At 39.1% G+C, this 14,681-nt stretch overlaps 2 protein-coding genes across 2 annotated transcripts; both read right to left on the reverse strand.

The window, feature by feature from the left end:
• Nucleotides 1–8,334: 8,334 nt before the first annotated feature.
• On the reverse strand, nt 8,335–8,718 carry LOC139150669 (uncharacterized). Its single transcript, XM_070723102.1, has one exon. The coding sequence runs from the start codon at nt 8,716–8,718 to the stop codon at nt 8,335–8,337; it is 384 nt and encodes a 127-aa protein (XP_070579203.1).
• A 451-nt stretch (nt 8,719–9,169) lies between these two features.
• LOC139150680 (uncharacterized) lies at nt 9,170–10,681 on the reverse strand. Its single transcript, XM_070723110.1, has 2 exons — nt 10,589–10,681; nt 9,170–9,676 (listed from the first exon to the last, which is right to left on the reverse strand). Exons 1-2 carry the CDS (start codon nt 10,679–10,681, stop codon nt 9,170–9,172), a joined length of 600 nt encoding a protein of 199 aa, XP_070579211.1.
• Between the last annotated feature and the right edge of the window lie 4,000 nt (nt 10,682–14,681).

The raw sequence follows: 14,681 nt of genomic DNA on the forward strand, positions 1-14,681 counted from the left end.
GTGACGTCATCGGCTATACACAATTGTGTGTGACAGCTTACCGTAGTATTGGAGTCTATTATTGTCTAGTAGTGTAGTTCTGCACGTTAAAACTTTGTAATGCTCAGTAACATGGAAAATGAATTAACTATTGTGCAGTTGGGTGCAAAAATGACTCAAGGAATAACAAAAATGGTGTTAGTTTTACCGTTTTCCAACAGAACAGCTTTTTCGAAGGCAGTGGCTAAAGAAAGTCGGGCGAGGTAAGGGAGCCTTCAGTAATTACAGGGTGGGTGGGCCGGGGGAATTGGGGTAGGTCACTTTTTAGAAAACAGTTCAAGGGGGAGGGTCACTTTTTATAACCTATCTTGGGGGGAGGGTCACTTTTGACAGAAGATGATATTATGGCCAAAACTTTGATTGTCCGTGTGATATTTCCTGAACAGGAATCACCAACATGCATAGTGAATTGATATTTTGGTGAAATTCCAAAATCAAATTTCTTACACAACCATAGACTTGTAACCACTCTAGTCTAATCAAGAACAATAATCTAAATAATCAAGCATACATAAATGCACAGATTTATCTAATTTTGTTCTGAAAAAAAAATATTCATAGTTTCATCATAGACTCCAATGCATAGTGAATCGACAGTTTGGTGAAATTCCAAAATCGAAAATTGAAAATTAATATCAATAATCAAGAGTACACAAATGCAAAGATTTACCTATTTTGTATAGGAAAAAACTATTCATAAATTCATCATAGACACCATGGATAGTGAACCAACTCTTTAGATGAAATTCAGAAATCAATTTCTTGTACACATATGTTCATTTTACTTCCCTATTCAAGCAAAGTACATTTAAATACATTATCAAACATATATAAAATACAGATATAGCATGTTTTGTGGGGGTAAATTGTCAATATTTTGCCTGATAGATTATAATTTGATATTTTTGGATGAAGAACTAAATCAGCCACATCTTGCCTTCTTATAGTTGCGACGAAATATGGTGACCCTGCCTAAAATGTATGAAATACCATATCTCTTCAAAAATTCTTCAGTGATAAATTGCGACTGTCCCTCCAAAAACACCAGCCCTCCCCTCTGTAATTTGTCCCTAACATAACAATTGAACCAATTGCTATGTAAATTAGCTGATACCGTTTCATTTATTCCTGGGGAGAATATATACCGCAGTGGTGGGGGGGGGGGAGGTCAAGTTTTAGAATGTCGGACAAGGGGGAGGGCCACATTTTAGACAGGAGGATAGGGAGAGGGTCACATTTTACGGTACAGGTGTTCGCGAAATTTCCTCCGGCCCTACCTCCTCTGTAATTACTGAAAGCTCCCTAATAAGGCCTAAAAGTTAAAAACTGTCAAAGATACAAAGTTGTGCTCCACACTTTTCATAGATGATCGTTTTATGAGGAATTTCGGGACTGTAATATCCATATAAGACAATACTACGCAATGTGGTTCGTACCTTGACATGCTGAGACAGCCCACAATGACCGGTTGTAGGGAGCCGTCATTATTTACGGCGGGAGGGGGGGGTCGGAGGCATTGCTTTAGAAAATCCAAAATTTCGAGTACCCCTCCCGCCAACCATGACGTGTTTGAGTAACCCCCCTCTCTGCTACAGAAATTTTGAGTGACCCTCCCCAAAAAATTGGGAAAGTTAAATATCTATACAGTAAAATGGATTGCTGCTGCGACAGACCCTGTACAGACCCTGATTAAACCCTGTGGTACAGGTCTGTGTCGGAAAGAGGTTCCATTGCTGTGACAGGGGCTGATGTACAGGTCTGTATCCAGTGCTCTGATGACATGCAGTGTTCTCCGTAGGATTTTTTTACAAGAGGGCGAAGATGTGGTGCGAAAGCACCACAAGCGGCCACGCAAGCGGGGGGGGGTCAGGAGCGGGGTGTCCCCCTTCTGCCGTTGGAGCTTTAGAAAAATAGAGAAATGGTGTCATTTGATGGCACTTGGGGAGTATTTTTTCAGATTTTTTTCTTATAAAAAAACTCAAAGGAACAGAAATCTGAGACAGTATTCCAAAACTTATATTCCAGTTCACTGATTTCAATGAAGATTACATTTTTTGAAAACGAAAAAATAGTGACAGACATACATTTATTCACATTTATTATTTATTATTATTTTCCTGCAATAAAAGATGGGTTTGTTGTCAAGGCATTCCACTGGTTTATAGAATCAGAATTAGCTTGCTTCACACATTTTCCCCTATCGATAACCTATACAATGTAGAATATAGAAAGCAGACGTTTCTCGTGAATGACCAGGCAAGCATATCAATCTTTAATCAGGAAATACATATCTCAAGCATACATATGAACTCTGAGTGGTATCAAAAGCAGCATGGAGCATGAGGGGATTGGCCGGCACAAACCATGTATCTAGGCTAATCCCCTGAACGCGGAAAATTTCCGCGTTACCGAATTAATGGCTTATGACTCCCCAGAGAGTAAATGCACTACCGATCAAGTAGAACAAAAGATCACAATGTTTATATGCCATCACCCCTGATATTTGTAGAGCAATCACCGATTGACAGTCAGTTCACACCTCTAGTAAGTTATCTTTTCAAATCGGGCAAGTTAATGTGATAATTTAGACATTTAACCGTGTTGTTTCATTAGATTACCTTTTTAAAAGACACTAGCTACGGTCTTTGGAATGCGTTCAGATGAAATCGTTGCCTAAAGGCGATATAAATGTGATTTAATGAAACAACGCGGCTAAATTGCCTATCTCCCGGGTTCTTTAAATTTCTTTCCCAAAAAGGGGTGATAAAGTTATTTACTTTCGGTCACGATTTGAAAACAAGAAGTTTACTTGCGAGTCAGTTTTCCCAAGACATCCAAGAGCGAAGCTAGACAAAGTTACAGCTTCTTAATCTGCAATCGGTGTGATTGCTAAATTCCTACCCTATCAGCCTGATATTTATCGTCATGTATATAATATATATATATATATATATATATATATATATATATATATATATATATATATATATATATAACGAAAATGGTTTGCTTGTCAATGCAGGCAAAGTATAGTGCTCAATGCATTTCTGCAGGGCGGTAATACTGAGAATCTAGGAACTTGTAGTTGTCACTCTACAGTCTGTTTCATGCGCTAAGCAATCATCAGGATGATTGCTTAGCGCATGAAACAGACTGTAGAGTGACAACTACAAGTTCCTAGATTCTCAGTATATATATATATAATATAATATATTCCATTATATTTCATATTTGATGAGCAAGTCCGTTTTCTGATTAGCAAGTATTTTTGTTTTGTTTAGTGACACTAGGTACTCAAGGATGTTTATTCTTCTTTTCCTTTCCAAAAGTTATGAAATTGACAAAATACCGTGTAACTTTAGAATAATTTTTACCAGGAATGTCACTCTGTTTTGTTCTTGTTACGATATGAATATACCTTGGAGTACAGTCGTACCATCTGGGCGATATCTGTAGGATGAAACAATAAGGAGACATAACACTTTAACGGCTCAACGAAACATTGATACGCATAGAATTAGAGGATATACAGTTAGAAGTTCGACGAATATCAACATCTATTGCATCATTTACTTCTGTAATATTTTGACCTTTAGCAAGAAGAGTTTGATCGTCTTTATACATGCGTACACTTGAACAATTGACAGATAACGGCAGATCATCGTAAAAATAATGAACAAGAGAAGTCCCAAAATTAAACCTTGCGGTACACCAGTATTAACATTAAATCTCTTTGAGTTACAGCCCACATAATTTACAAACTGCTCTCTATATGAGAGGTAGGATTTAAACCATTCAATAACACTACGTAATAAACCATACATTAACAAGTATAGCCATGTGTGTATGTAGGTAGCTAGCTAGCTAGCTAGGCAGGCATACATGAATGATACCTGTCCCTTAGTATACTTTAACTATTTGAAATCAGATGCTCCCTTATTACGGAGATGTATCGTGGGTTAAGAACCTTCCATTGTTTCAATGAAAATGCTAGTCTATAAAATATGCAAACAAATGCTAATGAAATGTAAAAATAGTAAAAGTCTTGTCCTCAGTAACTATCAGTCGGATTCCTATGACATAAGCTTGTAGTAACCCGATGTTGATTTATGCATATTGATAATTCCATGGAAATATCATTAACTTTTTTATTTAGCAATTTTTTATTTATTTTTTGTCTAAAGTCCAAAGTTATTTATTTAGATTTCGTTAAAAAATCCGGCTCATTCGTATTTGATTGAAGTCATCATTGAAGGAGTTATGCAATCACGTTGGAAATAATTTGTAATATTTTGCAAAATTTCTCAATCCAGAAATCACTTGCCGGAGTGTTTTGGAACGTGGTATAGTTGTGTCACAATAAGTTACAGTGCACACTTTTTAACAATTCATTAACGTTGGAAACATAATACGAGCTTTAAGAAAAATTTGGTATGATTGGTTTCAAACTTCTGAACGATATTTAGAAAGCAATGCTATTATATGGATGTTAATAAAGTACGTCACCTGTCAAAATTATCCCATTCTTGTAGCGCCACCAAGCTTTACTAAGAATTAAAACTCCACATGTGTCACATTTCATATTGTCTTGTCGTGATTTCTATTTACGTAAACGTGGCTAAGCCTAATAGAGAATTCTCCTTTTATTTATGAAGGTACACAGTGTTGCACGGTCCTTGATTCCAAAGCATAAATGATTTTCCTAATGGATAATCAATGTCAAAATTCGCTGCAATTTTAGCTTTGTCTAGTATTTTGGAAGCGAATTGTTCAATAGACCAGAATTTAAAATGCAACATTATTTGTAAGGGAATATTATGATATTTTGACATTTTCACTAATTTATTTAGAAATCATGTATACACAACGTTCCAATCAGATGTGCCAGTTTCAAAGGATGTCTCGATGTTTGTATTTCTGAATTATGATAACTGTGCCCTGGTGTACATTAAGAGCTAACGTCGTATCTTCAGTCTAGAATAATCTGAGTTCTGTTTAAAATACTCAGTCTGAAAGGAGGGTACTTCATTTGCATGCATAATTAGGGATTTAGTTCAAATTCGAACAGCGCCCTCTAGCCAGTGAGTGACGGTTATGGCATTTTTCGCCAGAATTTTATCCGCAGATATCTCAGCCTTCGTTTAGCATCCGTCCTGTTTCCAGTTAGCGGCTGAATTGTACTCTTAGTTAGTGTTCGCCGTTGATTTTTTATGGGGTTTTATCGATTCGTTTTGCGTTAGCCTTATTTTCATGGTTTTCGAGCGACCGAAAATGCCGTTCACTAAACACTGCCGCAAAAGCATATCCAAAGTCAAATTTCCATGAGAAGTAGGGAGGGGACGTATCTTGAGTAGGTCCATACGATCTGAAAAAATCTCAGTGGCTTAAGCTTCCGTTTTGAAATAAGTCTCGTTGAAGTTGACTATGCAGCGACGTTCATGTGTTAAATCTAACATGGCGACCTACAGCGCAGCGTGAGTGTACACGTAAACTCTTTCAGCTCTTTCTCGGTCCTCACCGGCTAACTTGGCAGATTTTTTCGGTTCTGTGTATGTTTTCAATGATTGTGACGAGGAAGCAAGACTGCAAGCTTGTGTTACCTCACTGGCCAACACAATCTGCCTGGCTGGCTTCTCGGTAAAGTCGTGGACAGTGCAAATGGAAAAAAAAAAACACTATGGTGACAGAAGGGCTACGTTATCACTGTCTGCGGCCGTACACGTAGTATAGTGGTAGACACCCGTCGTACTGACTAGCAGTGCTGTTTCGTTTATGAGCGATTTTTTCCGTTTTCGCATTCTAGTAGCTAGCAAGCATACAAAAACTGAAGGAACTAACATCGACTGCAAAAATCTCCGTGGATAAATACGGCTACTCTGTATCCCGCACACGAGTACGTGAATATAGATGCGGCTAGAATGATAGCCGGTAAACAGCTGCGCGTTGCGGCCACCCTAGACTCTCCACAGTCGCTGTGCCTTGTTTTGTGCGCGCCCACGATGGGCCTGCATTCGAAGGCAACGCTATGCAGCTGTGAGCACGCGCTGCCAGACACAGCGACTGTCCGTTTTTGCAAGGGTATGAATATTCATAAGGGTAGTGACGTCGAAAGAAAAACCTATCTAACTGGGCGGAGAGAATATATACAAGTAGCCGGTAGACCTATATACGTGGTATGTTTTTATTTTTCATTTTTCAATTTATTTGGCTGTGCTACTTGTCATTTTTGTTTTGATTAACGGATGTGTGAAGTTCTATAAAGTACCCGGATCAGGCAGAAATCCGACCGGTCGCTTGCAAGAACGTCCAGACCCTGGGATTCGCGTCGCGTCTCTGAAGGGCGCGCGTGTTCCAACAGGGGAGAACGCGAATCGCAGGGTCTCAGCCAGACTACGGCCACCCCTGCTAGCATTACCGCGCGTGCTCGAACTAGACTGGCACATTTTATAACTCATGTAACTAGCAAAAAATTTTTTTAAGTATTGATGGTCATAATGTGACATTAATTAAATACTTTATTTATATATAACATCAGTGACCCGAGATTATAGGAATAAACTTTGAAAAAAATGAAGATTAATCGTGTAACACCCGCGCCGTGTGAACTACAAGTGGTTTGGTCGCGGTAAACAGCGTGGAGTGTACGTAGCGTAACGGGTGTTCGTATACTCATAGACCCTCGAGATCTACGTATACAGCGATATGGTAACTGCATGCCAACATTCAACACTGCCGCAAATACATGTCCATGGTCGCACGGTCATGAAAATTTCACCAAATGTTGATAATAGTTAAATGAATATTTTCTGAAATTTTCGGCTTGGCTTAAGACCTCTAAGGTCATTATCGAGCTGTTTTACGAAAAAGGTGAAGTTACTTCCGCATTTGGCGGGTCGACCTCGTCACCCACTTTGTAGCGATTTAAATAAAATCTTCCCAACTTTTGTGAGTTTACCCAAGGAAAACAGATCATTAGTATGTATGCTACAACTGAAAGCAAAAATTATAGTTCTAGCTATTGTACGTTTTGCTGCACGTCGATATTTAAAGACCACCCTTTCGCCGTATTTTATCCCTCACTGCAGTGGCGGTCAGCGTAACGAAAACGAGGCTCTCTAACACGAACTTTTATGCAAATTTCATAGGCTCCTTTCAGACTGTACTGACTTGCCTAATACAGGTACATGTCATAGCTACACAAAATGAATATAGAAGCACAGTGTCATTTAAAATATATTCATAAGTCCCTGATGGCAAAATCAAGATGGTGTTGAAAATTCTAATCTATATGTATATGAGTTACATTTTACTTTATTATTGTTTATTTTACAATTGAGAGATTCAGCGCCAAGTAAACACCTCAAAGGTTCTGCAGAGTCGCCTTTCCCTCCTGAATCTAAATATCCAGGTATGCAAAATATACAGTATTGGCAACTTTTTTGTATTTATAATGTTTTTATTAGAGTCGTTTCAAGAAGGAAAAAATACATTACTGTCAGAAAGGTGGAATTACATGAAGCTGTTAACATGTTACCTCTGTCCTAAATAAATCTTTCTGCTGGCCAACTATTTGCAGGTATTTTCCGAGTTCTTTATGTGTACGCCAATTTTATTTTTCTGTTTGCAATATACAATTCAATTTTCGTATGTTTTGCACAAAGTCTGTAAAGTTTGTGAAGTACAATTCCTTGGAGTAACATATAGCTAACTATGTAGATATACCTCTTGGCAACCAAAATTAATTGAGTGCTGTGAGTTTCCTGTAACATTGTGATTGTTGCCTCCTGCTGACTAGTCTAATGAATAACCTTTTTAAGTTGGCCCATGCCTCTAACATTTAAAGATAACAGACTGATTTCAGAAGTAACCATTGAAAACACTTATTGAGTATATACGGTAGAATAGTGGGTTGGTAGATAAGAGAAATGGGTCTGGTATATGATAGCGGATGGCGAGACATGTAATCTGCGGGATTGAATTTACCAGGGTGGTATATCACCTTGAAGTTGTACTGTTGCAACTTGAGAATCCAACGCTCTATTCTGGCTGGTGCCTTTGCAGTTGGGGTATTAAATAGTACCAGCGGCATGTGATCTGATATAACATTGAAGCTATGCCCATACAGTTATAGGTGGAAATGAAGAATTCCCCATGTTATTGCAAGAGCTTCACATTCTATTTGTGAGTAGGGCTGTTCTACTTCTGTCAGTGATCGGCTAGCAAGTGCGATTACCAAAACATCACCCTTACCATCCCGTTGAGTCAGGATTACACCAAGTCCGACAGGACTGGCATCTACCAGTAGCTCTGTGCATTCTGTGGATCAAAATATGCCATCTCACAGTTGCTTGTGATCTCTTCTTTGATCTGTTTGAGTGCTTGTCGTTGGTGTTTGCCCCATTGCCAAGGCGTATCTTTCTTTGTCAGTTCACGCAATGGCTCTGATATAGTTGCCAAATTCGGAATGAATCTCCCACAGTAGTTGGCCATGCCAAGTAGGCTCTTTACTTCTGCTGGTTCTGATGCTGGTTCTGATGCTTCTTTCAGTGCTTCAGCCTTCTTTGGATCTGGAGACACTCCTCCACCTCCGAATACATGGCCATAGAACACTACAGTGCTCTTGCGGAACTTACATTTCTGCCGATTCAGTGTTAGGTTTCTCTCACGTATTTGCTTCATACATGCTTCAAGGTTGGTATCATGGTTTCTTGACCTTGACCATAGACCAGGATGTCATCACTTATGTTGAGCACACCATTCAGGCCCTGAAGTGTCGAGCTTATAATATTCTGGAATTTCTCCGCTGCTGAGCATACCCCAAATTCAATCTCTTGTATCTGTAAAGTCCTTTGTGTGTTGAAAATACAGTCAAGTGACGAGACTCTGGTGCTAACTCAATCTGGTGATAGCCTGTGTTCAAATCAAGCTTGGAAAATACAGTAGCCCCATTCAGGTCAGCAATTACATCATCTAAGGTAGGTGTGATGTGACGTTCCCTCTGTATGGCCTTATTCGGTGCGCGCATATCGACGCATATTCTGATCTCTTCTGGTTGTTTGGTTTCTCAACCACGTTATGGGGTTGGTTTGTCCCCAACACGCTCAATGATGTCCAGTTTCAGTATTTTTTCCTATTCTTGTTCAGTCTTTTTACGAACATGGAATGGGACTCTCTGGTGTGGTTGTACTACAGGTTGCACAGTTTTGTCTTCATGTAGTTTGCATTGTATATCTTTCAGCTTACCAATGCCACGAAACCTATCTTCGTACTCAGCTACAATTCGATCACAGCGTGAAGTGCCCGGTGATATTTGGTTTGCAATGTAAACCAAGCCTAGTTTTGATGCTGTATCGTAATCTAGTAGCGTATCTGCTGGCTTGTCAGTAACGAGAAACTTAGCCTCAGTGTCATGAAGTTTGTACTTTATTTTAGCTTGGAAAGAACCATTTATGTTCAATGGTTTGCTGCTGCAGTAGGCATAGACATTGCTGCTGTTGTCTCTCTGTAACTTGGGCTTATTGTTCAGGGTATTGTATGTATCCATACTCATAATGTTTACGGTAGACCCTGTATCAATCAGAGAAGCTACTTCTGTTTCTCCTATGTGTTTGATTACTCTAGGTCTATTGCCATTTGTCTGTTGTACAGTAAAGCAGTATCATCTTCTGAACTCTCCACTTGTGTGTTTAACATTTTCCCCTTTGTCTGACTTCTTTGTTTTACCCTTTGAACGGCAGCATCTGGAAAAATGGTTTAGTTTGCTAAATTTCCTGCATGACTTGCCTTTTGCCGGGCAGACCGATTCATGTGGATAGCTGCCTCCAGTTATAGCAAGTTGACGACTTCATTGGTGGCGTTGGCACTGGCTTTTGTTTATTCGGTTTCCACCGTTGATGGCGCTGTTTTCTCACTGCGTTTACCGTGGCTGTGTCTGTTACAGTATTTTTGTTGATTTCTCTTCCATCCCACTAGCTTGAACTTCTGACACTTCAAATGAACGAGCTATACTAAGTAAATTTTCAAGGGTCGTCTCCTCCCTTAGGGCACGACGTCTTAGGCGAGCTGAAGTACACCCTCGTATTATTTGCGACTTGACCTCTTGGTCCTTATTTGTGAAGTCACATGTGTTTGCAAGACGTTGCAGACGAGTATGATACGCATCGATCGATTCGCCACTGTTTTGCATCGTGTCTCTGAAGACAATTCTATGTTCTTTTTCAGCGAAAAATATGATGTGAGCTTTGATTTTGCTGTTTCGAAATCAGTTCCAGTTTCTGGTAACGTATCAAAGATTTCGGAAACTTCCTCACCTGCCCAGTGCAGTAGCAATGCACTTTGTCGCTTGTCATCAGTAATATAGCTGCAGTACAGTAGCTCGAGTTTTGCCTGGGTATTTGGGTCGGACGGCAAAACCAGAGCTACAGTCCAACCGTCCAGAGAGAGTGCAGGTGCCGAACGTCTGGCCGTTCGGCGCGCCTTGCAAAGTTATTCGGCGAATCCGGCGTTCTTCTCCTTACCGGTTTACCTTCTAATACTATTTTGCACCTACCCGCTCAAGGATGTCTCGCTCTTTATCCAAAGTACTGCCGTTCGGCAGGTTTTTGTGTGCCGATCGCGGGTTACTCACTGAATGGGACGCCATGTTTGAAAGGGATGACGTCACAGTCTCGCACATCCACGTTCCTATCTATTAGCATAACAATGCACACATTTACGTTGTACGTGTACGCTGGTTCTTTCAGTTCTCATAACTACTGACCGGCCGAAGTCCGAAATGAAGACGATTGATGTAATATGATAATTTTTATTAACAAAATTACAGAGAAATGTTATAATGTGTAAATATGTACGTGCATGATATTTTGCCGTCCGACCCAAATACCCAGGCAAAACCTCGAGCTACTGTACTGCAGCTACAGTAATATTGAATGCGATGAACGCGTTTTCCACCCGACTCAGATATTTCTTCCATCTGGTGCCTGTGGTCGTTGGGTCTGAATGAACAGGGAAACCTGGTATTGATGGTAGACTTTCCATGTCATCCCATCCTCGTCGCCAATATAGAATAGTGGGTTGGTAGATAAGAGAAATAACTAACTACTCAGACAGTAAGTACGGCATGTCTTATGGCCTCGTGGTAAAACCTCAGCCTCGATATCACACTTTATTCTAATGACCCGTATGTAGCATCACGTCATACATATAACAATCACATAAAGTATAAGGCTGAATCATACTTGAACACTACAGAGTTGTTGCTGAAAATTCTGACAGCATAAATATACCTGACATTGTGGACTCGTTTTTTTTGAAAAACAAAAAGCAGAACAAAAACAAGAAACCCCCCCCCCCTCCCTGGAGACCAAAACAAGGGTCTCAACGAAGTTGACAGTGGCAACTCTAATACCCGATATGGAACGTGGAATGACATGTGGAATGACATGTTTGCCCCACGGTCTGATGTGAAAAGTAGAACAAGCTCATATATTATGACAACACGGCACAGCCAGAGCCGGCAAATTCCCCACCCCGCCCCCACCCAAGCCCCACTATAAATGTGTTAGGGGACGAAACACAAAAACGTTCCCCCAGTAAAATTGATGATTTACTGCTGTCGCTATGTTTAGGGGGTTGGGGCGACTGTGGCGATGACCCCAATAACCCGAGCGCATTCGATACACGCCACAAGTGCCGCTACCATATCACAGCTAGGGGCGACGCGATACGGGTGCACTATTTTGCGTGCTGCGGGTACGCGGGTTCGGGCATGAAAAAAAAAGTAGGTGGTTTGGTATCATTTTCGCTAGTAATTAGAATGACCGCTAAAATAGTATCTATGTATTTATTTATGAAATAAAAGCCGTGAACTTCTTGAATAATGCCGTTATTTGAGTTTACATCTGGTAATTGAGTTTACATCTGGTAATCTGGTAAAAAGCGCCACCAACGTCAGAATAGTCCATTTTCCATCCAACATTCGCCGTTGCACAGCTCACTGCCGATCGAAGCTATCTTTCTTGTACCCATATTGTAAATTGTTGACTCTTTGGTATTCTGTGCAATCTTCTGCAATCATATATGTATTTCTTACCTAAAATTACTAAAACATTAACAGTGAATGTATCATATTTCGTTATAATTCCCAAGATAACATTCTCTGGAATCAGTGTTATCGAAACATTACAATTTTTCAGCAAAAGCGATTCTATATCACTCCAAAATTGAAGAATATATTTGCACTCAAAAAAAAGATGGACTATGTCTTCCACCTATTTATTACAAAAAGTACATTTGTCATTTGTGATTACATTTGTTATTTTTAAAAATGTATTGGTAGCTATTGTACGTGTAAGAGTCTTGAACTGAAAGCTTTGCAGGGCAGTATCGTCTGTAATTTTGAAGGTCAATGGAAAGAATTTTTTAGGTCACGGACATGAAATCTTTCTATCCACTTGGTCGTACTGACTTGTGTTTTAACTTCATTCATTACCGTACTTTGAAAAGACTTAAATATACTTTCCTACATATTTTTTCTGAAAAACGCTGGTTTATTAATCGATTGTGTTTTATTTTTTATTTTTTATTTCAATTGCTTAGGAATAGCATCAATAATACTTATGAACTTCAACCTTTCTGATTGTGGTATATTGTATTTATGACTAAATTGATTAAATGTCATGACACAGCGATTTTCATCTAGTAAATCTTCCAAATTGCAGATACCATGTCTATGCCACTTAACATAATGCACTGATTAATTATTGATTTGAATGTTTGGATTGGACCAAAAGCACTGTGTGACTGGATCGCTATCCTCGTCATCTTGATTCAATTGTTTCAGTTGGTCAGACCATGTCATCAAAGTATCTTTCCAGAACTTATTTTGACTAAAATATATTGATGCTACATTCCTTGCAATTGGTGGAGTAAAATAGTGGAGACACTGACCACTAAATCCACTAACAGCCTTAAACCATTCCTTCCATTGACTTTCTTTATCACAAATTAATCTATGAATCCAAGTAATATGTGAAGAACTAGCTAATGTTGACAAGTCTAACATGTTCAGACCGCCATTTTGTACATCACAGCATAATCTTAGTCCGTTTTTTTTGGCTGTCTGTTACTCCATATAAAGTTAAAGAGAACGTCATTCACTTTTTTCACTAGAGTTGTGGACATAATTGGTAAGACTGACATAATATGTATAAGCTTCGGTATTGCCAATGTTTTAATCACACATATTTCCCACACAGAGTCAGAGACCTTGTCGCCCATATACTTATCAAGCGTTCAATTGAACTGACAATTATTTATTATTATTTATTTCTTAAAAGCGCACTCCACTTCGTCTCAGTGCTCTGTACATTATACAATAAAAGGAGGTAATTAAAATCACAGATCACAAAACATACTATAACAATCTCTAAAAAGACAAGTTTTCAAGTATCGTTTAAATGTGTCAATTGAAAACTCTAGGACAGAAACATCTAAAGACAGATCATTCCATAAAATCGGGGCAGCCACTGAAAAGCCCTAAGACCATAATTTGTAGTAGTGTACCTTGTATCATGCCTAGTTAAAAGAACTTTATTCGACGAGCGAAGATTGCGATGAGGTACTTGGATATCTATCAATGACGTAAGGTAATCTGGACAGTTGCCAATGAGTATTTGAAAGTAAGGAGGTTAATATTGAACTTAATCCTTTCCCTTACTGGCAACCAATGAAGTCTAAATAATACAGGTGTAACATGTTCAAATTTTTTTGTACGAGTAACCAGTCGTGCTGCAGCATTTTGCACAGACAGAATTTTGTCGAGGTGATAATTTTGAATACCATAAAGAAGACCGTTACAATAGTCTAATTTCGATGTGACAAAAGCATGGACCAATTTCTCTGTCGTATTTGCATCAATCAAGGAACGAATTTTACCTAATTTATACAAGGCAAAAAAGGCCGATTTACATAAGTTATTTACATGACTAGACATAAAACCGTCAGAGTCAAGTAACACTCCTAGGTTTCTAACTGATGTTGATGGAATGATATCACATGAGCCGACGCTCAAAGATTCAAGTTTTGTACTATCCTTGCGAAAACGTGATGAAAATTGTATGACTTCGGTCTTATTATCATTTAAAAACAACATATTTGACGTCATCCATTGACGAATATTCGCTACACACTGTTCAAGATCTAACCTAACGTCCTCAGGACTCTTACAAACAACATAAATCTGGGAATCGTCTGCGTAAAACATGTAATCTAAACCCTGAGCGGAAATAATGTCATCTAAAGGACTAGTGTACAAAGTGAAAAGGATGGGCCCAGTACAGAACCTTGGGGAACACCATACCTTAAAACAGCACATTCTGAAATAGTTGAATTAACAGAAATACGCTGAACCCGGTCTGTCAAATATGATCTCAGCCACTGAATCACTAGACCGGATATTCTAAACTGACAACCGGCAAGTAGTTTAATTCTTCAATTATTTCAAGCTTTACATCAAAGGTGATTCCAAGTAGAGTGAGAGGTTCGTCAGACCATTGAATATTTTGTTTTGTTTCCAGCTGTTCCCCACAGCAGGCTTTTGAACCAAACCAAATCGCTTTAGTTTATCAAAGTTTGGACAGAGA

Source organism: Ptychodera flava, chromosome 2, assembly GCF_041260155.1.
Source record: "Ptychodera flava strain L36383 chromosome 2, AS_Pfla_20210202, whole genome shotgun sequence".
Taxonomy (NCBI): domain Eukaryota; kingdom Metazoa; phylum Hemichordata; class Enteropneusta; family Ptychoderidae; genus Ptychodera; species Ptychodera flava.

Coding starts and splice junctions, on each gene's coding strand:
- LOC139150669 (XM_070723102.1), bottom strand. CDS start 8,718: ATGAAGCAAATACGTGAGAGAAACCTAACACTGAATCGGCAGAAATGT.
- LOC139150680 (XM_070723110.1), bottom strand. CDS start 10,681: ATGGCGTCCCATTCAGTGAGTAACCCGCGATCGGCACACAAAAACCTG. Junction 9,677..10,588: donor AGCGAGACATCCTTGAGCGG/GTAGGTGCAAAA, acceptor ACTGTACAACAG/ACAAATGGCAATAGACCTAG.